The 23,069-nt window shown below is 38.5% G+C and overlaps 1 protein-coding gene, 1 long non-coding RNA gene and 1 other non-coding gene across 8 annotated transcripts in view; 2 read left to right on the forward strand and 1 right to left on the reverse strand.

Annotated features, from left to right (window-relative positions):
• Nucleotides 1-1,377: 1,377 nt before the first annotated feature.
• On the reverse strand, nt 1,378-4,941 carry LOC121884381. 3 transcript variants are annotated; one of them, XR_006092337.1, is made up of 4 exons: nt 4,547-4,941; nt 2,482-2,562; nt 1,749-1,852; nt 1,378-1,633 (listed from the first exon to the last, which is right to left on the reverse strand). It is a non-coding gene; the product is annotated as an uncharacterized LOC121884381 (long non-coding RNA). The 3 variants fall into 3 exon arrangements; XR_006092335.1 differs by lacking the exon at nt 4,547-4,941 and adding an exon at nt 4,231-4,526; XR_006092336.1 differs by lacking the exon at nt 4,547-4,941 and adding an exon at nt 4,347-4,525.
• A 2,620-nt stretch (nt 4,942-7,561) lies between these two features.
• The window catches only part of kcnh6a (potassium voltage-gated channel, subfamily H (eag-related), member 6a), a 36,991-nt gene continuing 21,483 nt past the window's right edge, over nt 7,562-23,069 (forward strand). Inside the window, exons 1-7 of one of the 4 annotated variants that reach the window (XM_042393161.1) lie at nt 7,562-7,742; nt 12,871-13,101; nt 15,346-15,495; nt 15,882-15,985; nt 16,856-17,165; nt 19,318-19,520; nt 19,635-19,655. In XM_042393161.1, coding sequence (XP_042249095.1) covers nt 7,667-7,742; nt 12,871-13,101; nt 15,346-15,495; nt 15,882-15,985; nt 16,856-17,165; nt 19,318-19,520; nt 19,635-19,655 — 1,095 coding nt within the window. In that variant the 5' untranslated portion in view covers nt 7,562-7,666. Of the gene's footprint in view, nt 7,743-11,602; nt 11,663-11,776; nt 11,866-12,870; nt 13,102-15,345; nt 15,496-15,881; nt 15,986-16,855; nt 17,166-19,317; nt 19,521-19,634; nt 19,656-23,069 lie in introns of those variants that run through there. The other 3 variants (XM_042393164.1, XM_042393163.1, XM_042393162.1) reach the window with 3 other exon arrangements.
• trnac-gca lies at nt 15,231-15,302 on the forward strand. Its single transcript has one exon. It is a non-coding gene; the product is annotated as a tRNA-Cys (tRNA).

Below are 23,069 nucleotides of genomic sequence, written 5' to 3' on the forward strand. Positions count from 1 at the left end.
ATATATACATGTGGTAATAACCAGTTGGATGCTGCAGCCGGTCGTACAAACTCACACGTATCATCTAGTGTTACCACCAATGTTCTTTGTCTTTGGGGCTGTTTGTGCACGACCCTCTTTAGTGCACATTCCTGTCTTACTTGGCTCTCACACCAAAGGGTCACGGGAAGGCATGTGTGCTCCTTGGTTAATTTTAGCCCTCATTTCATCGAGGCCATTGAGACAAAACACAGAGCAACCACCTCATCCCGTTTGCCGGACTGTGAAGCCACGTTCCCTCTGATCTCTGAACACCTTTTAACAGACTGAACCGCTGGATCACTGAACACATGCTTGTACCGACTACTGTTCTGTGGACAAAGTGGAAAGATCTTAGTAGGCAGTGGTGGAAAGAAACCAAGTACTGTACTTAAGTACAATTTGGGGGTACTTGCATGATAGTTGATTATTTCCATTTGCTGCTACTTTATACTTCCACTCCACTACATTTCAGAGGGAAATATTGTACTTTCTACTCCACTACATTTATTTGACAGCTTTAGTTACTTTTCAGGTGAAGATTTGACACAATGGATAATATAACAAGCTTTTAAAATACAACACATTGTTAAAGATGAAACCAGTGGTTTCCAACCTTTTTGGCTTTTGACGTCTTACAAAAAGCAGTGTGTAGTCGGGGTCACATTTCACATGTCTATGAGTTGTTAACAGCTCCACCAAATAGTGATTTTTCCCTCTAAACTTCTCACATGCTTTCATTTCAATAAATGTTCAAATGATCCAATATTTCACCAGAAATCAAAGATTAGAGAAAAAGTCCCAAAAACTGGAAACAGATTTGTGTATCAGAACTTTGTTTTTTCTTCTTTTCTCTCCCATTAATCATCTCACGACCCCTCAGATTTATCTGGTGACCCTTTGGAGGGGGCCGAGCCCTAGGTTGGGACCCCCTGGACTAAGCTTGCTAACTGTATATAACGTAGACTGTAACACATTTCCCTGTAAAATTACAGTAAATTACTGGCAGCTGTAGCATTTTACCTTTTTTTTTTTTACAATGTCACTACTGTAATTTACTTTAATCTACTGTAATTTACAGTGTTGTTATATAATCTACATGAACAGTTTCTTACTGTAAATGTTACACTAAACAACTGAAAAGTTTTCTTCTTATTCATATCAATAAAAACAGCTGTACATTGCAGACATATACTGTAAATAACAATGTGTCTTCAATCTTAATGGTCCAGTAATGAGATCAGCTCAGTTTTACATTTAAAAACCTTTAAAAACCTTTAACATCTATCACAAAAGGGGATGAGACAAGTGACTGCTTTATGGAACTGAGCATTTATGCAGACACTTTCATGCCAAATATATGCAAGTATGCATGTTTAAATAAAATAATTCTCAAGGTTCATGCCCTTTCAAAGGGGGTCAATGTAAATCTGTTAATTTTAATATCCTGAGCTGCCAGCAAAACTTAGTCATGAGTCTAGACAGCAACTGCTTTGCAAACTACTGTTTAAAAAATATAAAAGCACAAATAAACAGATTGCAGGATACACAGTTTGTAATATCTTCACATGTCCTCTGTTATAACTGGCAGAAGGTCGACATCCAAGCTTCCAGGCTCAATGAGTGAGAAAGAAACAAGAGTGAAAATCAAGCGCAGAGTGAGAGAAAGAGAAATGAAACAACTGAATGGCAGAAATAAACAGTTTGCACAAGGTTTACACCTAAATTACCTTTATGAAGTGACGTCAAGTTCTTCAGAAGAGTGGTGACGAGGATTAACTGTGAGCTTGTTTGTCTCCTTAGGAATTACTCTCCCCGACTGGCCTTTGTTCTCCTTTCAGGTTTAATCACAACACAAGTGGACTAACGTCAGCATTCAATGATGTGTAGTTCAAGAGAAAACAGTCATTCAAAAATAATCTTTAAAGGTGCAGTGTGTAGAATTTAGTTGCATCTAGTGGAACGGACTTGGCAGAAATGGAATATAATATTCATAAGTATGTTTTAATGAACATAAGAATTGTTGCGTCTTCATTAGCTTAGAATGAGCCCTTTATATCTACATAGGGAGCGGGGTGGTCTTCCATGGAGGCCGCCATGTTGTACCTCCATGTTTGTACAGTAGACCAGAAAGGACAAACCATTCACTGGCTCTAGGGAGGACCTTTTGTGGTTTTCGTGAGTTTTGCAGCCAAGGTAGGTTCTCCTACACGCTTGGATAACAATGGGAAGGGTATTCAGTTATTGCAATCTGCAACCTCACCACTAGATGTCACTTAATTTTACACACTGGTCCTTTAAATTAGACTTGCAAGCAACAGTGAAAATAATGTTTAAATACCAGTAATTCAAACTTCAAACTGAAGGACACTACCTGAAAATGTTTTCTTGTGCCTGTCAGGTGCCTGCTAGGATTATACCAGTTTAATGTTAGCAAAAATTAAACGTAGTCATGTTACTGACCTTTTGGTTTGATTCCAAAAAGGAGGATGAACGATGATTATACAATGTTGATAGTTGCATGTGGCTTCTGTCCCTCCATTACTGCAGTGGCGAAAATGAAAATATTGTATTTTACCATCAAATCTTACTTTAGATTTACAGTAATTTACTGTATCTAGAAAGAACAGTACCTTACTGAATTTGGCTGTTTTTTACAGCAGTTTATTACTGTGTAGTTGAAACTAGCTCCACCTCTACACACTGATGCTTCAGTATTAATAATCTAATGATGTCATATAGAATAATATATCAGTCAGAGGGACTAAACCACTACTTTTACTGCAATACTTTAACTACATTTTGCTGCTAATACTTATGTACTTTTACTTAAGTACATGCAGGACTTCTCATGGATTTCTGGTCATTTTTGTATGTTCTTTGCACTCCATGTCAATTAAAACAGTCACATAGACTCAGTAAGGCTCATATATCCACAAGCTGAGAAACAAAGACAGTACGATCACTCAGCCCAGTTGGTCAATGAAGCTCTTAGATGGCAACTATTCCCAAACAAAAGTGTGCACAGTGTGCAGTGTGTCAAGAAGCCACTCGGAGTCTCTGCAGGTGACCTTTAATTAGTTATACAGTTGACAGTCTGGCCTGAATGTCTGCTCTGTCTCTGAACACACTGTCGGTGCCAGCTAAGTGTCTTCTCTTTGGAGTCAGGGACAGATTGAGTCCTTTAAAGGAGACATGTCATGCTTTTTGTGATTATCGGTTATTCAAAGACTGTTATGATGTTGGATGTCTGTGTTAAACATGGTCAAACTTCCAAAACTTTAGTTTAACGTATATAGAGATGCTCCCTGCAAGTTAAAAGTCAGGGCTTCAGCCTGCTCTGGACGCTTCATTTGTGATGGGTTTTTTCTACCTCATAGTAGCCTTGGTTGCTAAGATTGTAGCTAAGGTTTTTTCAAGGTTTTTTGCTCACATTGTCCATAATGTGTCGCGTATTTCGGATTGGATTCTGGCTCCAACATGTACGGATGTATTTGAGAAGTTTCCATTTCGAGTAAAGTACAAGAAAAAGTAATGAAATCCTACTACTATAGTTTGTTTCATGGTTTGTTGACGTAGCCTTCGGAATTGGCGGAAGTGTCTTGAGGCACATCAAGAGCCAGCCAATCAGAACAGAGTGGGCTCATTGAGAGGAGGGCCTTAAAGAGACAGGAGCTAAAACGGCCCGTTTCAGACAGATGCTGAACTGAGGGGCTGCATAAACGGCCAGTATAAGATAAATAAGGAGTTTTTTGATCTGTAAATCAGGCAAAGACATTCCAGTAGAGCCTCAGATTAAAAATGTAGACCTGTAAATGTGCACGTTTTGTCCCCTTTAAGTCAAGAAGCCTGGAGCTGTTTTTAACATCAAACTTAGCCTAGCTATATCGTAAGAGTTTACTTAGTGAGCACTAAATTAAAACCGGTTGCACCACACAAACTAGTTCTTACATAGAGATTAGTTAAATAGTTATACCCACTAACTGTCAGGTGAGACTGTTGCTAGCTGTAAGCTAGCTGAATGAACCAGCTAACAACTCATGTTAGCTTGCTAATATCTGACTCGTTTATACTGAAGAGTAAAAGAGGTACGATATGGAATATGGTCAACATATCTGACCTGACACTTTACATTTCACAGAAAAAACACACAAAACCTCAAATTACAACATTTTATACCACTAACATTAAGATTAATTACCAAATACGTACAGTTAGCTTAGCATAATTGGATATTTTCCTCTCACTGTAAACAGCATGAATACCACTAATTCTAAAAACACATATATTTCTCCAGGTATGCAAACAGAAATAAAACACAGTCAGACCTACTGTACAGTCACAAAGGACTGGCAGTTAAGTTTATCTTTTTGTCACTAAAACTGTTATTTTTGGAAATGATGCCACAGCTCATGATGCTATCGTCACTTCCTGTTTAGATGATCTTATTGAACAGTGCTACAGATGTTTTCCCTGGGAACCAATTTACACATCTCTAAAGTATTTATAAGATAAGGCATTTCTTAACTTTAAACGGTGCAAATGGCGATTTCCTAAGAACTTGGGAAGGACTGACTCAAGCTCTCTGCAGTGTGTGACAGAGTGCCTTGTCTCCTCACCAGACTTTACAATCGTGTTTTTTCATTTGTGGCACCCCCTTTTTTTTGTTGTTTTGACAGCTTTTGTTTCTGCTTTAGTGGCACCTCTCCAGCTCTTCAGTCTAGTGTGATTCATAATGGCCCTACACAGCTGTTTAACATACAAACAAAAACTGTTTTCTAAAGGATTTACAGTTGATATGACACCACGTACACACACACACGTCACCATACAATACACGAGTGCCGTTTAAATCTTATCATGACTATAGATTAATATAATACTCCTGAAGTGTGATAGCAGCCACAGAGAGAGTGGACGCTGCTATTTTGAGCTCAGGGACTTGTGATGTCCAGTGAGGCAGAGTAGACTGTTGAGGGTCTGCACTCTGTCAGTGTCAGACTGCTGTCAAGTCGTCCTCAATAATAAACAGAGCTTCAGGACACGAATTTCACAATAAACACCCCTGTTATTGAGAAAATGTGTAAAACATTTTTTTAAAGTCATGCAATGCTCCTAAAACCTTTAATATCCCTGAATTTAGCACCTTTGTTGTTTTTTTAGGGCTGCAACAATTAGTCAGTCAATTGGAAAATAATTGGTAACTATTTTAATAATCGATTAATTGTTAAGGATATTCTTTTTAAGCAAAGGAGTTCCAGCATCTGGATTATGAGGAATCGCAGCGTTTCTTTGTTTTATGTGATAGTAAACACAATAAACCTCAGGATTCAGGAAATTGTGATGGACATTTTTTCTCTTTTTTCAGATGTTTTCATAGATAAAAACAATTAACTGAGAATATTATCGCATAGTTTCAACCCTAATTTCTTTTTTTTATAATTCCTGAAAGTGTTGAGCCTAAAAGGTATTTTGGATTTTGGGGCATTTGAGACATTTGGGGGCATATAACAAAAATCAGGCAGTCCATTTTCTTAAATACTTATTATTCTTAAAAAAAAAAAAGTTTAAATCTCATTATATTTCGAAATGTGAGATTGTAGGCATAGCAAATTAGGCAGATTCTAAAGGGGCATGGATTTGAGGGCTTTATAAATAAATTATAACAAGTAAAAGAATCATGAATGTGCTTTAACGAGTTTTGAGATTTGAGACTATAATTTAGAGAAGGCTCGGGCCACCCATGACAATATGATATGATACAATACAACTTTATTGTATGGAAATTCATTTTCCATCCTTGGGCAGTTCAGTTTAAAAGGCTGGCGCACAGATTAAACAATCACAGTTACACATATGAGACTTTTCACAGCCAAACATCATCAAACAATCATAGCACATCATATCCTCTGGATTCAGATCCAAAAATGAGAGACTCTAAATCACCTATTAGAAGGCAGAAATTGGTTTTCTCTGTTTAAAACATGTGAGGAGTCAGAAGAGATACTGTTAGCGAGTCTGAGCATGCTCTGCTGTCGTGACCTTCTTGAAAGGAGTGTGCCAGAAGTTGGTCAATAATCTTTCAACGAACCCAGATTTGTTTAGTTTTAAGTTTCACTGATAGGCTGCTGAATCAGGCCGTACTGCAGTACAGCATGACACACAGTAATGATCTGGCTATTGGCGCCAAAATATGTGAGAAGAAAGTATCTTCTTACAGATAATCCACAATAGGGTGGCGTCTATCATAACACCCTATTTGTATGAAGAATGATGGTACATGAAAGTTAGATTCACTCATGAAGCATGTATCAGCCACATTGGAGACATCTAGAAACACATAATTTTTCAAGTCTGTTTTAAAACAACAGTCAGGTGTCCATATGAACAGTGAAAGAGGTTTTCCTTGCTGTAATCATTCCTCCTGTTCATACTGGCTGTTAAAAGATCCCCTTTAAATGTGCTTTCAATGTAAGTGATGGAGGCCAAAATCCATTTTGTGCAAAAATGCATTTAAAAGTTGATGTGAAGCTTATATGAGGCTTCAAATTCCCTATTTGTGTTTCCCTGTTGAGCTGCGGTGGAAGTACAGTGACAAAAAGAGGGACTTTGGCACCAAAACGACTGTAACGTTGAAAGATATCTACTTGATTTGACTCATTTGGACGGCTTAAGCTACCTATCTCTCTGTCTCTCTATCTATCTATCGTAAACACATTTTTGCACCAAAGGAGGACTGTATTTTGTCCCCCGTCACTTACATTGTAAATGCATTATGAAGAGATCCTCTAATGTTCAGTATGAACAGGAGGAATGATTACAGCAAGAAAAAACATGTTTTAATGTCCATCTGTGCACCTGCACTGTTGTTTTAAGACAGACTTTAAAAAAAAGTGAACCTGTCCTTTAACTTTTAACAAACTTAAATAAAATAATTGGCTTTATTTTGTAACTGGAAGGCTATATAAATAGGATTTCCGTTCTTGTTGTGGCTGAACTCAGTCTGACTTGACGGCTGCTCCTGTCGCTCCGGGGGGCGGTGGAAGGGGAGTGGATCCAGGGAATCTGGCTAATAGGAGCTTCTTCTTCTTCTCCGCCGTCCCTATCGCGCAGTATTAAGACTGGAAGGAGAATAAAACAAACTGAGGGCTGCGGCTCTCTGCAGCTTTGCTTCACAACTTCTTTTCCCCCCCTAAAGCAGGTTCAACTTCACTCACCAGGAGACTCCTCTTAACTGTGGGAAACCGGGTCACGAACTGTTTGGTCTTCCTTTTAAAAGGTTAAGTGCTGCATATGGCTTTTGCAATATCGTAGTCTACTTTTTTTTTTTTTTTTACATTACCAGCGTGCAACATCCTGCATCTGCTATCGCCCTGGCAACCAGCCCTCCTCTCCTCCTCTCCATCATTCTCCAGCGCTTCATCCTTCACCATCAGCGGTAACCTGCGAAACAAAAACCTGCTTTTTTTTTTTTTTCGCTCGTCCTCCTTGTGGAAGCTTTTTTTTTTTTTTGGTACTTCAAATCTATTTTTCACTCTGTGTGTGTGTTGATTTTTTTTTTCCAATCATTATTTTATTTATTTTTATATATATTTTTTAAAACTAGTAAGGTTCATGTGTCGGAGAAGTCTTTTCTCTCAGCACCAAAATGCCTGTGAGACGCGGTCATGTTGCGCTCCAGAACACCTACCTGGACACCATCATCAGGAAATTCGACGAGCAAAGTAAGTGCACATCAAATGAAGTTTAAGTTATGACCATGTGATGATGACAAAGTGAGGATAGCCTATACAGCTGACCTCCAGATATGGCTCATCAAACATTATATACACATAAATATACATATAGGCTACATTTGTTCACTTTTAAGCACCTACATCATCGTTTTGATAATGCTGAATATGTTAAATGCAGAAAATTGATCTGATGGTGCAGGCAACTCCAAAACAGGTCTGCAAAGAAAATGTGCAAAATTAGTTCACTACTGTTTATTCTTTATTAGCTACATGCAGTATTAAAATAGGAATAACAGAGCAATAACCTATGTAGCCCATAAAACCAAGTTGGATGTGCTTTTAAATAGATATATATGAGTAGAGCTGCAACGATTATTTGATTAATCGATTAGTTGCCAGCTATTAAATTAATCGCCAGCTATTTTGATGATCCCTTAATCGTTTTGAGTCATTTTTTTAAGATAAAAATTTCCAAATTCCTTGATTCCAGCTGCTCAAAAGTGAATATTTTCTGGTTTCTTTAGTCTTTTATGAATGTAAACTGAATATCTTTGGGTTGTGGACTGTTGTTTGGGATAAAAAAATAAATATTTGAGGCATTTTTCGTCATTTTTCATAATTTTCTGACATTTTATGGAGCAATAACTAATTGATTAATTGAAAAAATAATCGTCAGATTAATCAACAATTAAAGTAGTCATTAGCTGCAGCCCTAAATGTGGGAAAAAACCTTGTTATTTTGGTACCAAAGTGTAATTTTGCTTGTTAAATTGTTTTTGCCTATTAAAGTTAGTTACACCATGTAAAAAGACTACAGCTGCAGCCTCCCGTACCTTTTATTTTTAATATATGTTTAGTTAGTTTTATTGTGTTCAAATAAATTGAGCCTCTTCCGTTGTCTGAACAGGTGACAGACTGACAGGCTTTATGTTATGTTGAAATATCTTATCAAATTTGTATGAGTGATGTTGACAGTCCCCCCTCGCATCCCCACTGCTGCTGCTTTTATGTTTGAAGGTTATTGCACCTGCACATCTGCTTGTTTGTGAGGGTTCACCTGATGCCTTACATTATGTTCCATTACCTCACACGTTCCACCGACTGCGACCACCGATCACACACTTTCGACGGCAGAAAAAAGAAAACCTCCTTTCTGCTGCGACCATTAAGGCCAGATTTGTTGTCTTGTTTTGACCTCTGAGGTTCATATTCATCTTCTTTGCTAACAGCTTTTATCTTGTACGTTACACATTGCACATTAGACATTCACACCTTTGAAAACATCATTTGCAGTTTTTAAAAAAGCTACAAAACATGATACGATTGCAAAATCTCCTTTTTCTCCTTGGTATGCCCCCCTTTCCTAAGCGTACTTGCACCTCACAGCGTGTTGACTGGGTGTGTGAGACTGAAAATAACCCTGCCGTCCTGATCAGATACCACGTACCAAACATGGAGAAATAGTTGACTGCTGACAACCCTCAATCTGTTTTAGTCTGATTAGATCTGGGGTCAATGATGCTTGAATGTATGAAGCTCCTTTGAGAAATCTTTATTACGTAACGCCACAACTGTATGCGTTTAGGTGTACATGTATGTGTGCACGCGCAGCAGCTCACACGCACATGCACGACCAGGTGAGTGCACGTGCCACAGCGGTGCTGCTTAGCAACGGTGTGACGATCAGTGTTGCCGCTTTGAGCCCCAAATAATGACTTTGGACAGGATGTGCTTTCCACCAGAGGAGCTCACCCATTTACTTTAAAGAGAGGACTGAGAGAGAGAAGAGTCCCCTCCTCTCCTCTCATCTGTGTGGGCAGCAAACAGGGGAGAGCTGTTTAACCCAGTTCCACCACAGGATAATAAAAGGGACAGTCAGAGGTTATGTATGTACTTTTCATTCAGCTCATTGAACTCCTCCATTAACAGCCTTCGAACAAAACTGTCCTAATTCACTTTCATGGTGGACAATGTTTTTGGCATAGTGGCTGTTGCCGGCGCCACGTACATTACATTACAATCATCAATAACAGGAACTGGATAGTATACGAGCTTGGAATCACTGTTAAGGATTTTTCTGAGTGCAGTGTATGTAACTCTGAGATACTTTGCATAAAAAAGTTTGACATTGCAGTTTGACATGGTGGGAAGACATTTAGCTAAACAGGATTCGTGAGCTAACATCTAACTGACCTCTAGATAATGATTGTCAAAAAAAAAAAGGTTTCAAGTGTGTCTTAAAACAACAGTCGGGTTGCCATATGAACAGTGAAAGAGGTTGTAATCATTCCTCCTGTTCATACTGGCTGTTAAAAGATCCCCTTCAAATGTGCTTTTAATGTAAGTGATGGAGGCCAAAATCCACAGTGTGTCCACACAGTCATTAAAAGTTGATGTGAAGCTTAAATGAGGCTTCAGCAGTCTGAGTTAGTCATATCAAGTGGATATCGGCCACATTTACAGTCTTTTTAGCATCAAATTCCCTCTTTGTGTTTCCCTGTTGAGCTGCAGTGGAAGTATAGTAACTAAACTTTGGCACCAAAAAGACTGTAACGTTGAAAGATATCTACTTGATTTGATTCATTTGAAGCTTCATATTAGCTTCAGATAAACTTTTAAATACATATCTGCACAGAATCACCATCACTTACATTGTAAGTACTTTGTGAAGGGATCTTCTAATGGTCAGTATGAACAGGAGAAATGATTATGACAAGAAAAACATGTTTCAATGTTCATTTGGGCTCCTGACTGTTGTTTAAGACTGTCTTTTAATACATATAGGCTATATGTGTTCATTTTTGAACATGTTAAATGCTTTTCATTAATGTGAATCCCAAACACGTCCGCAACCTGACATCTAATTAGAGAAGCATTTTTTTTCCTCCATTTTATACAGTTTCTACACTGTTTGCAAGGAAAAACTAATGAATACAAACAAAAAATCATTTTGTTTGAGGGTAAATCTATTTAGTGTGTGCTGCCCGAATAACTTCCATATATTTGGAAAGTAGGAACACTCGCGTAGCATGAACTAACATTCAAATATCATTGTTTGACCCTGTAATTCCCCACGTTACCTGAGAGCAGGTGTGACGCCACAGAGGCTCTTATGTTGAAGTGGCCAGCTGCTCCTCTTCAGTCCCTTGGCACAAAATGTGATGCTAATAACATTAGCGCAATGAAAAGGTGGACTTCATTAGTTCCACTTAAGCTGATTGTTGATTAGAGTGACGGATGAATAAGGGCTTGACTGTAATAGAGAAATCTACTAGAGTTGGTCATTTTATAAAGGCACGACATCATCAGATACAAAGCTGTGCAGAAGATTTTAAACACCCTGTACTTAAGCATATTTGATTAGCTCTTGTAATTGTATTGTAAATACCCTTAAATTTGAAAATGCATGTAAGGAACAGAAGCGTTTTGTAACATTTTTGTCAATGACTGGATCTATTATGTTTCACACAGTATTTTATAGTTGTAGCTGTTCCCAGTCCAATATTATATCCTGTTGGGTAGTTTAATAAAAATCTCAACCTGTAACTAGTAACTATGGCTCTCAAACAAAAGTAGTGGCGTAAAAATTAAATATTCACCTCTGAAATGTAGTGCAGTAGAAGTAAAAATGAACATAAATTGTAAATAGTCAGGCAATGTACACATGTTGTCCCTCAAAGAGGTACTTAAGTAAAATACACCTAAGTATTTTCCACCACTGGTTCCCAACATGGTAGATGAAAGTTATGTTTCACTGCTGGTACCTTTAAATTTATCAGAGCACTTGGTACCATCAGGTACTACAGTACTTGGGTATAGTGTTTTTGTATTTTATAAGCCTGGTGTGTGACGTGGCCCTCCAAAGTGACTCACACTGGTACTACTATGGTACCCTCCAGTGTACTGTGGTATGTAGATATTACCATTGTTTGTACCATGGGACTTAAATGATTATAATGATACATACCATGGTAATATCTGCAGTACCATGGTAATAGCCTATAGGTATCATGGTAATATTTGAGGTACCATGGTACTACAGTATACAATGGTATGAACCATAGTTTACCATAATTTACCATAGAGTGTACCATGGTAAAATGTCTTATGGGTAGGTACCTGTATTCTGCCCTACAAAGCCAAAACATGAAAATATTTGGTCAAAATTGTTTTTTTTTAACATTGTTAAGGGCAGAATCTGACTTTTTGACATATGTTTTACCATATATAGTGTTATTATGCCATATAAATGCACACTTCCAGAGAAAACAGCATGTTAAGTTTGCAAAGCTACAAACCAGAGCTAGCTAAAAACCTGAAGCTAGGCGGTGAGATAGCCACAGATAGCCTTAGCTAAAGTTAAATTTAACTGCTCTTCCCTACCAGTTTCTGTAACTGAAACATCTATTTTGATGATTTAACATTTTAGTAATTCAGTTTTGTTATCTCATATGAAGGAGGAAGTGGCTAAATCAAACTATGACTAAAAGAAACAGTTGCTAGCTTGTGAAGATGTGTTTAATCCATATTAGACTGTCCAAAGGCTAAGTGTCAAATATTCTCCTCATTTATCCATCTTCTCCATTTCATCATTTCCTTAGTTACTACTCTGTTTTTGTAGGACAACATAACAGAAAACAGACTGTTTATCTAAAAAGTTATGGTAAATTAATAGAGCATTTTTGAGTAACTTTACAAATATACTGAGTTTTGACTCACAGTGTGTGTTTATTATTCAATATTTAAGCAAGAAAGTAATTATAACAGAGCTGGAAAGATTAGTTGAGTTATCAATGAGTCATTTTCAAGAAAATAATGTCATGCCAAATTCTCCGGTTCCAGCTTCTTAAATGTGATTATTCTCTGTCTGTTTCTTTAGTCCTAGGGTTTGGGACTGTTGGTCTGGACAAAAGTGGACATTTTATCAATCAGTCAAGAAAATAATGGACAGATTAATCGATAATGAATATAATTGTTAGTTGCAGACCTAAATTTTAATAACTAAGTTTCTTACTTGACTACTTGCTTCATAACTTCAACTCACAGCTACTGTACATATTTCCACTTGGATTTCCTGCCTTTTTAAACTGAAATATGAGCTTCTTTTACCTGCCAGATCGCAAGTTCCTGATCGCCAACGCCCAGATGAAGAGCTGTGGCATCATCTACTGCAACGAAGGCTTTTGCCAGATGTTTGGTTTCACGAGGGCGGAGATTATGCAACAGCCCTGTACCTGCCAGTTCCTGGTGGGGCCTGGCACCATGAAGAGCGCCCTGGCCCAGCTGGCACAGGCTCTGCTCGGCTCTGAGGAGCGTAAGGTGGAGATCCTCTACTACGCCAAGGAAGGTAAGACACAGGAGGAAAAGAAAGGTGAGACACATGCAGGAGGAGGGAGGAAGACAATTAAAAATCCCTGTTTGCAGCCTCAGATTCCCTGGGTAGGAGCCTTCTGGTCACTGCAAAATCTAGATTTACTCTGCAAGAATCCATCAAGCTTTTGGTAAACTAGCAACCTAATGTTCAGCTTTATGAGAAAAACAGACACCAAAATCATCCTTATGTTCCAGTATTTGGCTCTCCATCTTCTGACAAGATCCTGATTGGACAGATCTAATCTAGTCATCCATTTGCACCCATTTTAGCCATTTAAAAACATACTCACCAATCACTGCTCTTAAGTGCATGCCAACAACGTATGCACAAAGTGAGTAAATGAAACTTTATAAGAGTTCATGCTAAATGTATAACTTTAATTTATATTTATGACAGTTTCATTAGGATTGGTAAAAACGTATGTAGACTTTTAAGGAAAAATACATTTTCTGGCCTTGCAAGAAGGTTGTATTGCTGGTTTTAAATTCAAGTTTACAGTGGATGAATACTAAGCTGACACCAGAAATAGTCCCAAAAATATATTTGACCACTACATATTATATTGACAGCTAACGATTTTTCACTTACTACTACTACTAGTACTAGACGACACATTTTCATTGCTGGATCAGTTTATTCCGGATAAATCCAGTGACTAACAATCATTCAACACAGTGTGAATCTGCCAAGAGCACATTCGTAATATAACTAATCTTCTAATCTTCATCAGTTAACAAGTAATTTGACCAATAAGACAATCCTCCTTGCAGGAAAAAGCAGAAGGCTTTTAAAATCCTGGCTTTCTCTATAAAGTTGGTTGTTAATTAGTTCAAACTGCAGCATCACATTCAGTTTTTCCCCATTTCAAGACATAAAAATCTCACACTTTAAGACATCTTGTGTGGCGACCGTTCACGGTGACTCACCCTATTTTTTTTTTTCAGACCACTACAGACTTCATGATCATGAAAGTCAGTCATCAAGGCCAAATCAAGGTTTTATAATCAGGCTTTAAGTAACATGGTGTGTTCTTGGCACTGAGTCGCCTCCCCAGAGAGATCCGGCGGATAGACTCAGCATCATATTCTTAATCTCTTCTTAAGACCTGTTTCTATTGATGCACATTTGTTTTGCCTCTTTTGTTCTGCCATATTGGTTTGTTTTGTAACTTTAATCCCCACATCGATCCTTCCGTTCACATCCTTAACCAGTATTTATGTTTAGTGCAAAAACTTTGATTTTTAGAAAAGTTATGTGTAAACAAAAAGTGTAATTATCACAGATGGGAAAGTAAGAAGGAAATAAAAGTAAAGAACTTTTGATTCATGCGGTGGCGTTTTACTGAATGTTCCTGCATTTCTACTTGACCCTCTCAGCTCCTTGATCTGCTTCACCTGTGACCGGTTAATTCCTGCTTCACCTGTTTTTCCGTCACCTTCACAGAGGCGGAAACACATGATGGAGTCAAGCAAACACGCTTAAACTCAGGACGATCGCAGTGACCCACCATAAACACAAAAACGTTAACTGTTTCCTTATATACACAGACATACATACTGTCTTTTGTTACTTTGGCCATTTGGGCATGTGGCATGCGGTCTACAGTGCCGTTGTCATGGAAATGCGATCAGGGTGCCAGCTCAAATCCACTAAGCATCTATTTGTTTTGTCTCCGGCTTCCTACTGTGCACCCAGACTGAACGGGCAGGAAAAATTGCGAACAAGTGGACACAATCTGATCCAGAACAAGCCGGCTGCTCTCACAGGCAGATTTTATTCTTCTTTACCTCCAGACTAAATTTCTATCAGAGACTGCAGGCGCTCAGTCAGTGTGTATGTGTGTGTGTGTGTGTATGTTTCTCTGTATGTGTGTGTTTGTCTGATCTGCCCTCTCCCTCGTTTCTATTTTTGGGTCACACTGATTGCAGAGTGACGTAAGACCTGACAGAAGTGTTGCTCATTTAGTCTTTTTTAGTTGTCCGTGTTTGAAGTGACACCTTCCTTTTACCCCGTCAGATACTCTGTCTCACCCTTATGAGTTGTGCTAAAAGCATGACCTCACAAATTAGAACATCAGATGGGCAGTGATGGTGAAAGTGTGTGGGGGTATAGCTCAGTGGTAGAGCATTTGACTGCAGATCAAGAGGTCCCCGGTTCAAATCCGGGTGCCCCCTTCCTTTCTATTGATCGTCTGCCTCTCCCTCTGTTTACCTAAAGGGACCTGCAGACCCTGCCTGGTGGACATTGTCCCCGTTAAAAATGAAGAAGGTCACGTCATCATGTTCATCCTCGACTTCCAGGAGCTTATTGATCCTTCCTCCAAGAAGTCAGGGCTCAGGCAGAGAGTCGCCCAAGGATGGATTTACTGTAAAGCTTTTAATCTTTTACCTGCATGATATATATTCAAGTTTTAGGGAAGTTTCAGATGTGTAAATATGAATTATGAATGCTCATATGTAACTATTTTGCTCCAGTGTTCTACATTAACCAATTTGTGTCCAATCTCATGAAAATGGTCAGCACTGATTAATTATTAACTAAACCACGGTTTTAGTTTCCAGTCACAGATGTTGTAGAAATATCCAACTAAAAATAGTGTCAGCCTGCATTTTACTGTTCTAAGTACAAACACCACATTCTTTTTGATGCATTAAATAAAAACTAAACATATTTTAGGAACATAGTTGCATATGAACATAGATTTTAGTATATATATAGTTGGAGTTTTGATAACAGTGGAGTTTCCCACTCAGGTCAGAATCGCAGGCTGAAGATGAGGCTGCCGGTGCTGAGGTCCATGAGACGACCTTCACTCTCCAAAGATCAGTTTGAAGGGGTGGTTGTGGACTATCTGCAGGTGAGCTAGTACACACACACACACACACACTTTCTGTACTCACACACATGATTATCATGCAGTGCAGTGTGCTTGTGTGGATTCACGTAACAGTGCCTTCTAAAATCTAAAAAGCATGAACTTAAGACTGATTTTTTTTTAACTTACTAACAAAATATTATGCTTTCACTGCCTCCGCACTGATAAAACTATTCGTCACGCATGCACGAGAAGCACAAAACAGAAAAGAGACAGCAAATAATTCCACCCATTAAATATGCACTGTGCAGTCTCACATGTTGGCTGCCTCAAGTAGCAGCGAAAATTGTTTGAAGTTCAATGACTAATTGCTTTGCTAAAAAAAACACCAAAGAGAAGAATAAGAGGGAAAATCAACCATTGTTGAATTGATATTTCTCTGCTCAGAGTCTTCGCTCACGTCTGTTTAGACATCTCTTGTGTTGTGATGAATCGCTTCTTGTGTGAAACTGTTTCCTGACAGTGTCCATACCCGTCAACCGGAACTATATTCAGTCAAATCAGACAGATTTACACATTCAGACTCATCTGTCATTCTGTTGCTGGTCCACTATGTATTGTAGGCTTATAGGTATGGTGGTCCTGTGGTGCAAAACACAACATTTTAGAAAACAGATCAACAAAACAAAAAAAACACACTTTTATTGATTGATATGCTGTTTTGTTGTCTGGAATATTGTTGCGTATTTGCACTTATTTTCTGAAATGTTCTGGTTTTACAATTATTTTTTTTAAAAACCTGTTTTTGCAGGACAGTTTCAAATGTATAAAGGTAACAATGAAATGTTAATAGCATGTGATTTTCTTTTTTTTTGCGCCTAATACATGCATTTCGCTCTCTTTCCCCGACAGCCGAATAGCGAAGAAGTCCCGCTGAAAGAATTTCGTATCCCGTCCAAGGAGAGCTGCATGCAGTCAGAGACGGAGGCCCTGATAGAACAGGACCTGGATCCTCCCTCCCCTGCGGCCCAGTCCTCCACCAAGCGGCGCTCTCTGCTGACGGACCGGCTGGACCCCAGCATCGCCTTCCCACGGGGGACGTTACCTCGGAGTTGTTCCCGGGACAGCGTACGCAGCCTCCGACGCGCCTCGTCACTGGACGACATCGATGGAATGAGGGCTGAATGGAGCAGTCGACCCGGAGACCCCCGAAACAACAGCAGTGAGTATCTGAGCGTCCTTAAGGTTTAAATGTAGTTAAATGTTAAATGTTAAATGTTCTATACAATATAGTAAGGTTTGGTAAGATAATTAAGGTTTAGATATAAACTTAGTGTTGTATTTGTCTTGTAGAGAAACTTTTAACAGAAATATAACCTGGTGAACAGGTCATAAATCAGTCAGGTGCTGGTCGCTCGCAGGAACATCTTAGATGATAATCAAAATTAACCACCGAACACTGAAATGACTTTACTGTGACTTTATTAAGAGCGAACAACGCGTTTCGCCTGTAGCTTCTTCAGGTTCGTTCAGCAAAATCACATGAGTACTCATAGTCACATGAGAGTCACATGACTAATAATCACTGTCTTCATATTTTATAGAAATATAAGCTGTTTCGTTTTGTTTTGTTTTGAACTGTCTCGTTCAAACACAGATTATGTCAAGCACGCAACATCATCAATGTTTGTTAGTTGTTTTGATTTCACTGGCTGTTATCTCAGATGTGTTGCTCTTAAAGAATTAACAAATCAGACTAATTGTAGGGGTGGACAATATGGACAAAATGGATATCAGAATCATTATTCCAATATTATCTTGATATTGATATGTTATGATATTTACACAAATATTCAGGATCACATGTTAAAAAAGGTATAAACATGTTACTGTTGTTCTTTTGTTCTTAATTTTTTAGCATTTTATAGATCAAAATGTTATGTTAAATTTTAATTTTTTTTAATTAAAAAAAGTGTGACACAGCAGAATTTAATAATAAGAGACACAAATCATCTTTGAAAACCAGTCTGTTTTAGGTCTAAACGCTTTAATAAATATATTATTGCTATTTTTTGTTGCAAAAAGGCAAAAACTAGTTTCATCTGGGAGGTTTCCCAGTATTGGAGTCTATTATTCTCATTATTAGGACACTTCAGAATGCATTATCATGATTATATCATAACACCATATTATACTAAAAACTGTCACTTTTAGGTTATTTGTTGTCAGTTTAAGCCATTGGAGGTCAGTTTCAAAGTGAATTAATGTTACATGACATGAAGTGTCAGTATTGTTGCTATGGTGACCTGCAGTTTTTGTGGTTAAAATGTTAAGCAAAACTATGTTTCAATTGTCCTGTTATATGATCTTAATGGACACCTGCCAGCCAATCAGTAACAAGTGTTTACCACAAAAAAAAAAATCAGATATGATGAAAATGATCTACAAGCAAAACTTCAAGTCGGATTTCTCACCAGAGTTCAGTGAAAAAAATCTTTACTTTTCTGTCAGACAAGAAACAGAAAGCCAGAATGAGAGCGAGAGAGATCACAGATCACAGACCCCCCGACATCCATAACACAGGAAGCGTCGCTCTGAGCACGTGCAGCCGCCGGATGGTTGTTCCACCAGAGACACACTAATCAATCCCTCCCGCAGAGTGTGTTTCTCTCTGTGTGTGTTTCTGTGTGTGTGTGTGTGTGTGAGAGAGAGAGGGTTTGTTGTCCATTTGTGTTAAACTCGCACATCACTGCGCATCTGTCCCCCACTTCTTCTCTCAGGGGAAATATTTTGTGAGGAAACAATTTTTTTTTTTTCCAATCATACTACCTCTGCTCTTGACTCTCTTTCTCTCTCCGTCTGTCACATTTTCTTTCATTTTCAACATATTTGTACGTCCATCTGTGTCCTTGAAGCTGAGGGGGAAACGCAATCAACTGTCCTGATTCCCCTGTTGAGTAAAAGAAATTGTGAAAGTAGGAAACAATTCAGGGCTGCAACTATTTTTATTGTGTCTTGTTTTGTTCTTCCAACAGTCTTAACCCCAAAAATAATCCATAAAAAGAGAGAAAAGTTTTAAATCATCACGTTTGAGAAGTTGAAACCAGCACATTTTTGGCATTTTTGCTCAAAAGAACAACTAAAACAATTAATCAATTATCAAAATAGTTGCTGTTTAATTTTCTGTGACTGACTAACTGTTGCAGCTCTAAAACATTTTGCTTCTAAAACATTTGTAGTATTATATATTTTTATAAAGTTTTGTCTAAATTTTACCTTCAAACTCTTATTATTTTCAATTTTTTTTTTTTTTTTATCTGTTCTTTTTTCTGCTTTGGAGTCACATTGCTGACGTTGCTTCTCTCCGCTTGCAGATCTGAAGCCCAGCGCTCTGAACTCCACGTCGGACTCGGACCTGATGAGACACAGAACCATCGGCCGCATCCCTCAGGTTACCCTCACCTTCGGCTCGGACCGGATGAGACCCCCTTCGCCCACCGAGATAGAAATCATCGCGCCCAGCAAGATTAAAGACCGAACCCAGAACGTCACAGAGAAGGTCACTCAGGTCACACAGGTGAGACAACTAGATGATGAATTCCTCTTTTCTGTCTGTCTTTACACTACTGAAGTCCTGATTTTGGAAGTAATATTACTTAAATAACTGTTTTCTTCATGGTTACACCCGCAGATCTGTGATCTCATCTCATCTGTGAGTTTGGCTGAATGACTGAACGGCTGTAATCAAAAGAAACAAATATTCTTATCATCCTTTTGCTTGATCAAACATGAGTAACGGATGTGCCTGCAAAAGTCATTTAAAGTTAGATTAAACCTTTAAGACAACATTTCTTAACAAGAAAGACGAATTAAGGCTGAACCCAAATGCAGACACAAGACAAGCAGGTAAGGTGTAATAAAGTCTTTTATTAGAGATGCTGGCGGGAACGGAGAGAGATGGTGGCTGGCTGGTGTTTGGAGCCGAGGTGAGGTGGGGGAATCCAAAGGATGCGAGCTCACTGGCGGGTTTGGCAGGCAGGTAATCCTTGAAACGGGGAGAACAGGTGCAAGACAGGCTGGAAGGCAGGCAAGCAAGCAAGCAAACAAACAATCAGACAGGCAGGCAGGCAGGACAAGTAGGCAAATTGACTGGCGTCAGAGCTAGAAACGTGGCACAACGATCCAGCAGGGACTGACTGTCTGTGCAGAGTTCTTGTAGAGGAGCGGTGATGACGAGCAGGTGCGCTGATTTCCATTGATGAGCAGGTGTGCAGAGGGAAAGAGAGAGAGAGAGAGAGGACGAGCACACATCACTCATACTAACGAGGCTGAAAATAACAAAGGCACACTCAAAAAAAGGCAAGCAGGTGTCATAGAGGAGAGGTTGTGACAGTTTTTTCTAGAAACCTTTGACATCTTAAAGCAATAGCTCGACATTTTGGGAGATACGCTTATTTGCTTTCTTGCTGAGAGTTAGATGAGAAGATTGATACCACTGGTTACAGCCAGAAGCTGGTTAGCTTAGCTTAGCATAAAGACTGGAAACAGGATGAAACAGCTGACGTAGCTCTGTCCACAGGTACCTCCAAAGCTCACAAATTAATACTTTTTATCACATTTATCATCATGTTTATATTTCTTGGTAGAGAGTAGGGCTGCAACTAACGATTATTTTAACTCAATTAGTTATTTGGTCTATAAAATGTAAGAAAATTGTGAAAACTGTCAATCACTGTTTCCCAAAGCTCAAGATGGAACCTAAAATATCTTTGTTTTGTCCCAACCAACAGTCCACAACCCAAAGATATTCAGTTTACTGTCATAGAGGACAAAAAACACCAGAAAATATTCACATTTAAGAAGCTGGAACAAGAAAATTGGGCATTTTTTTTTCTTGACAAAAAAGAAATCGATCATGAAAATCGTTGCCACTTTATTTTCTGTCGATCGTTGCAGGTAATTGTTGCAGCTCTAGTTGGGAACAGTAAATTCCTGTAGTTTTCACTGGTTGCCTGGTAACTGCTCAGAGCCAAAAAAAAAAAAAAAGTCACTTTTTCTCTCTTTATCGAAAGCAAATTTCCCACAAATGTCAAACTATTCCTTTAAACGAGGTACAACGAGGCAGATCACTGCTCCGTGGTGTCAAGAAAGTGGATTTGTCTTGAGAAATGGGACGAATTATCTCAAACCTGTCAGCAGATTTTTTTCTTTTTGCTTGTTTTAAGAAGATATGAGTTGAGGACTCGCAGGTGGTTTTGGCTCAGGAGGTCGAGTGTGTCGTCCAAAAATCACAGCGTCCACGGAGCGATCTCCAGCTGCTCGTGTCCACATGACGAAGTGTCCTTGGCTAAGACGCTTTACCCCCAAATACCTTGCATGACAGCTTGCTGCCATCGCTGTGTGAGCACTAATAAGTCAGTCTCATATATAGAAGCTGTTGTTTTAACAAAGTCTAACAATAGCTTTGTTTGCCAGCTGTTTTGGCTGTTTCCTGAAGTGACATTGGTCTCGCTACTCACTGGGAAAAGAAATTTTTATCAATCATATGATGTTTGATAGAATTATTTGATAAAACAGGATGGTAGGAAGGGTCCTGTCGTCCTGTTTGATAAGTTCAGGTCGTTATTACAGTTGCTTCCTCGGCGCTGCCACATCCAATCATTGTCTCCGCAACACACAGATAGTTCAGACAAAGATGTCTATAAATGGTATTTGCCTCTGGCTCGCTGAAGATGCTAAAAGACATCTGAAGTCACTGGGTGAAAGTGTGAAGGAATGCCAGCAGCAGAAAATACTCATCTGTCATTATAGCACGGCGTCTCTGTGCACATATTGGCTCACTGTTACCTCACACGCACCAGTGGAAGAAGAGCCACAACGGCAAAAATACTCAAAATAGCAAAACTTACAAGTAAAATAATAAAATATTAAACATAAAACCACTAAAAGTACATGATGAATGGCCCCTGTCAATTTTAAATCCCCAAAGAAATTGGTGATAATTGGAATTAAGTGATGAATAGTTTGGGGATTTCCTGCTTTCAGACATGATCTGTTGCACTTTGAGAACATTTTCAAGAAACCATCAAAATGACATATAGTTGTGTTTCTCAGTTTGGAGATTTTTCCTCATTAACAGCCATATTTTATGAGCTTATTTAATCTTAAATAAATAAAATCTAAATCTAGCAGAGTAGCTGCTAACTGAGGCCATTAGATAAATAAGGTGGGACACTGCATAATATTATTTAAAGTCACAGACATTGGTAATATATAGATTTTGTAAGTTAAACTCTATTTAATCAAGTAGTCTTATTGAGATTACAGTCTATTTTTCAATATCCATAATAATCGTACTTAAAATTGTACTTAAGTACGGTGTTTGAGTGAGTATTTGTTTATTTACTTCACATGTCTGCATAAACACTGAATTTCATGGACTGGCCTGTTTGGTGCAGGTCAGAGCTGCGGTCGGACACTGTGGGGCTTCCTCACTGCATCACATTAACCCAGTTTATTTGTGGGGCTTCCACAACAGTCAGATGACTCTCTTTCCAACATGTGTTTGGTCCCGTTTATCCGTTTAACATCTGCTCGGCTGTTGCTTTGTTATTTCGCAGGATGTTTCGAATAACTTGTTAACAGATTTCAATGAAACTTGGTGTGGTGGTTTTGGCTTTTAGCTCCCTGAGTGTGTCTGAATGATCTGTAGGACTGTGCTGATGGGACAACTTCAAATCTGGAACTCAGACTGAATTAAAAAGACTCGTCCAAAAGAATCTGTAAACCTGCTTCTTGGACGAGACCCTTTTATTCTTTGGTTCAAGATTATTCTTTCAGTAAAAACCGTCCAATCTTTTCCCCAAATTTAGTATATAATATACTCGTATAAGCCCAAAAAATGTTTTTGACAGTGATCCTGAAAACTGTGATAGCAAATTATCTTTATATTTAGCAACATGATCAATTTAAATGACTATAACTCATGAGAAACTCGGCAGAATTCATTTTTGTACAAGTATCTGATATTTCTAGAGAGAATTTAGGAATTCTCCAAAAATAACGGCCGCTATCAGACATTCAGAATGATTCTCTAAGTGAATATGTATTTTAATGCAAGAAAAAC

The sequence above is a fragment of the Thunnus maccoyii genome, chromosome 18 (genome assembly GCF_910596095.1).
Source record: "Thunnus maccoyii chromosome 18, fThuMac1.1, whole genome shotgun sequence".
In the NCBI taxonomy this organism is placed as follows: domain Eukaryota; kingdom Metazoa; phylum Chordata; class Actinopteri; order Scombriformes; family Scombridae; genus Thunnus; species Thunnus maccoyii.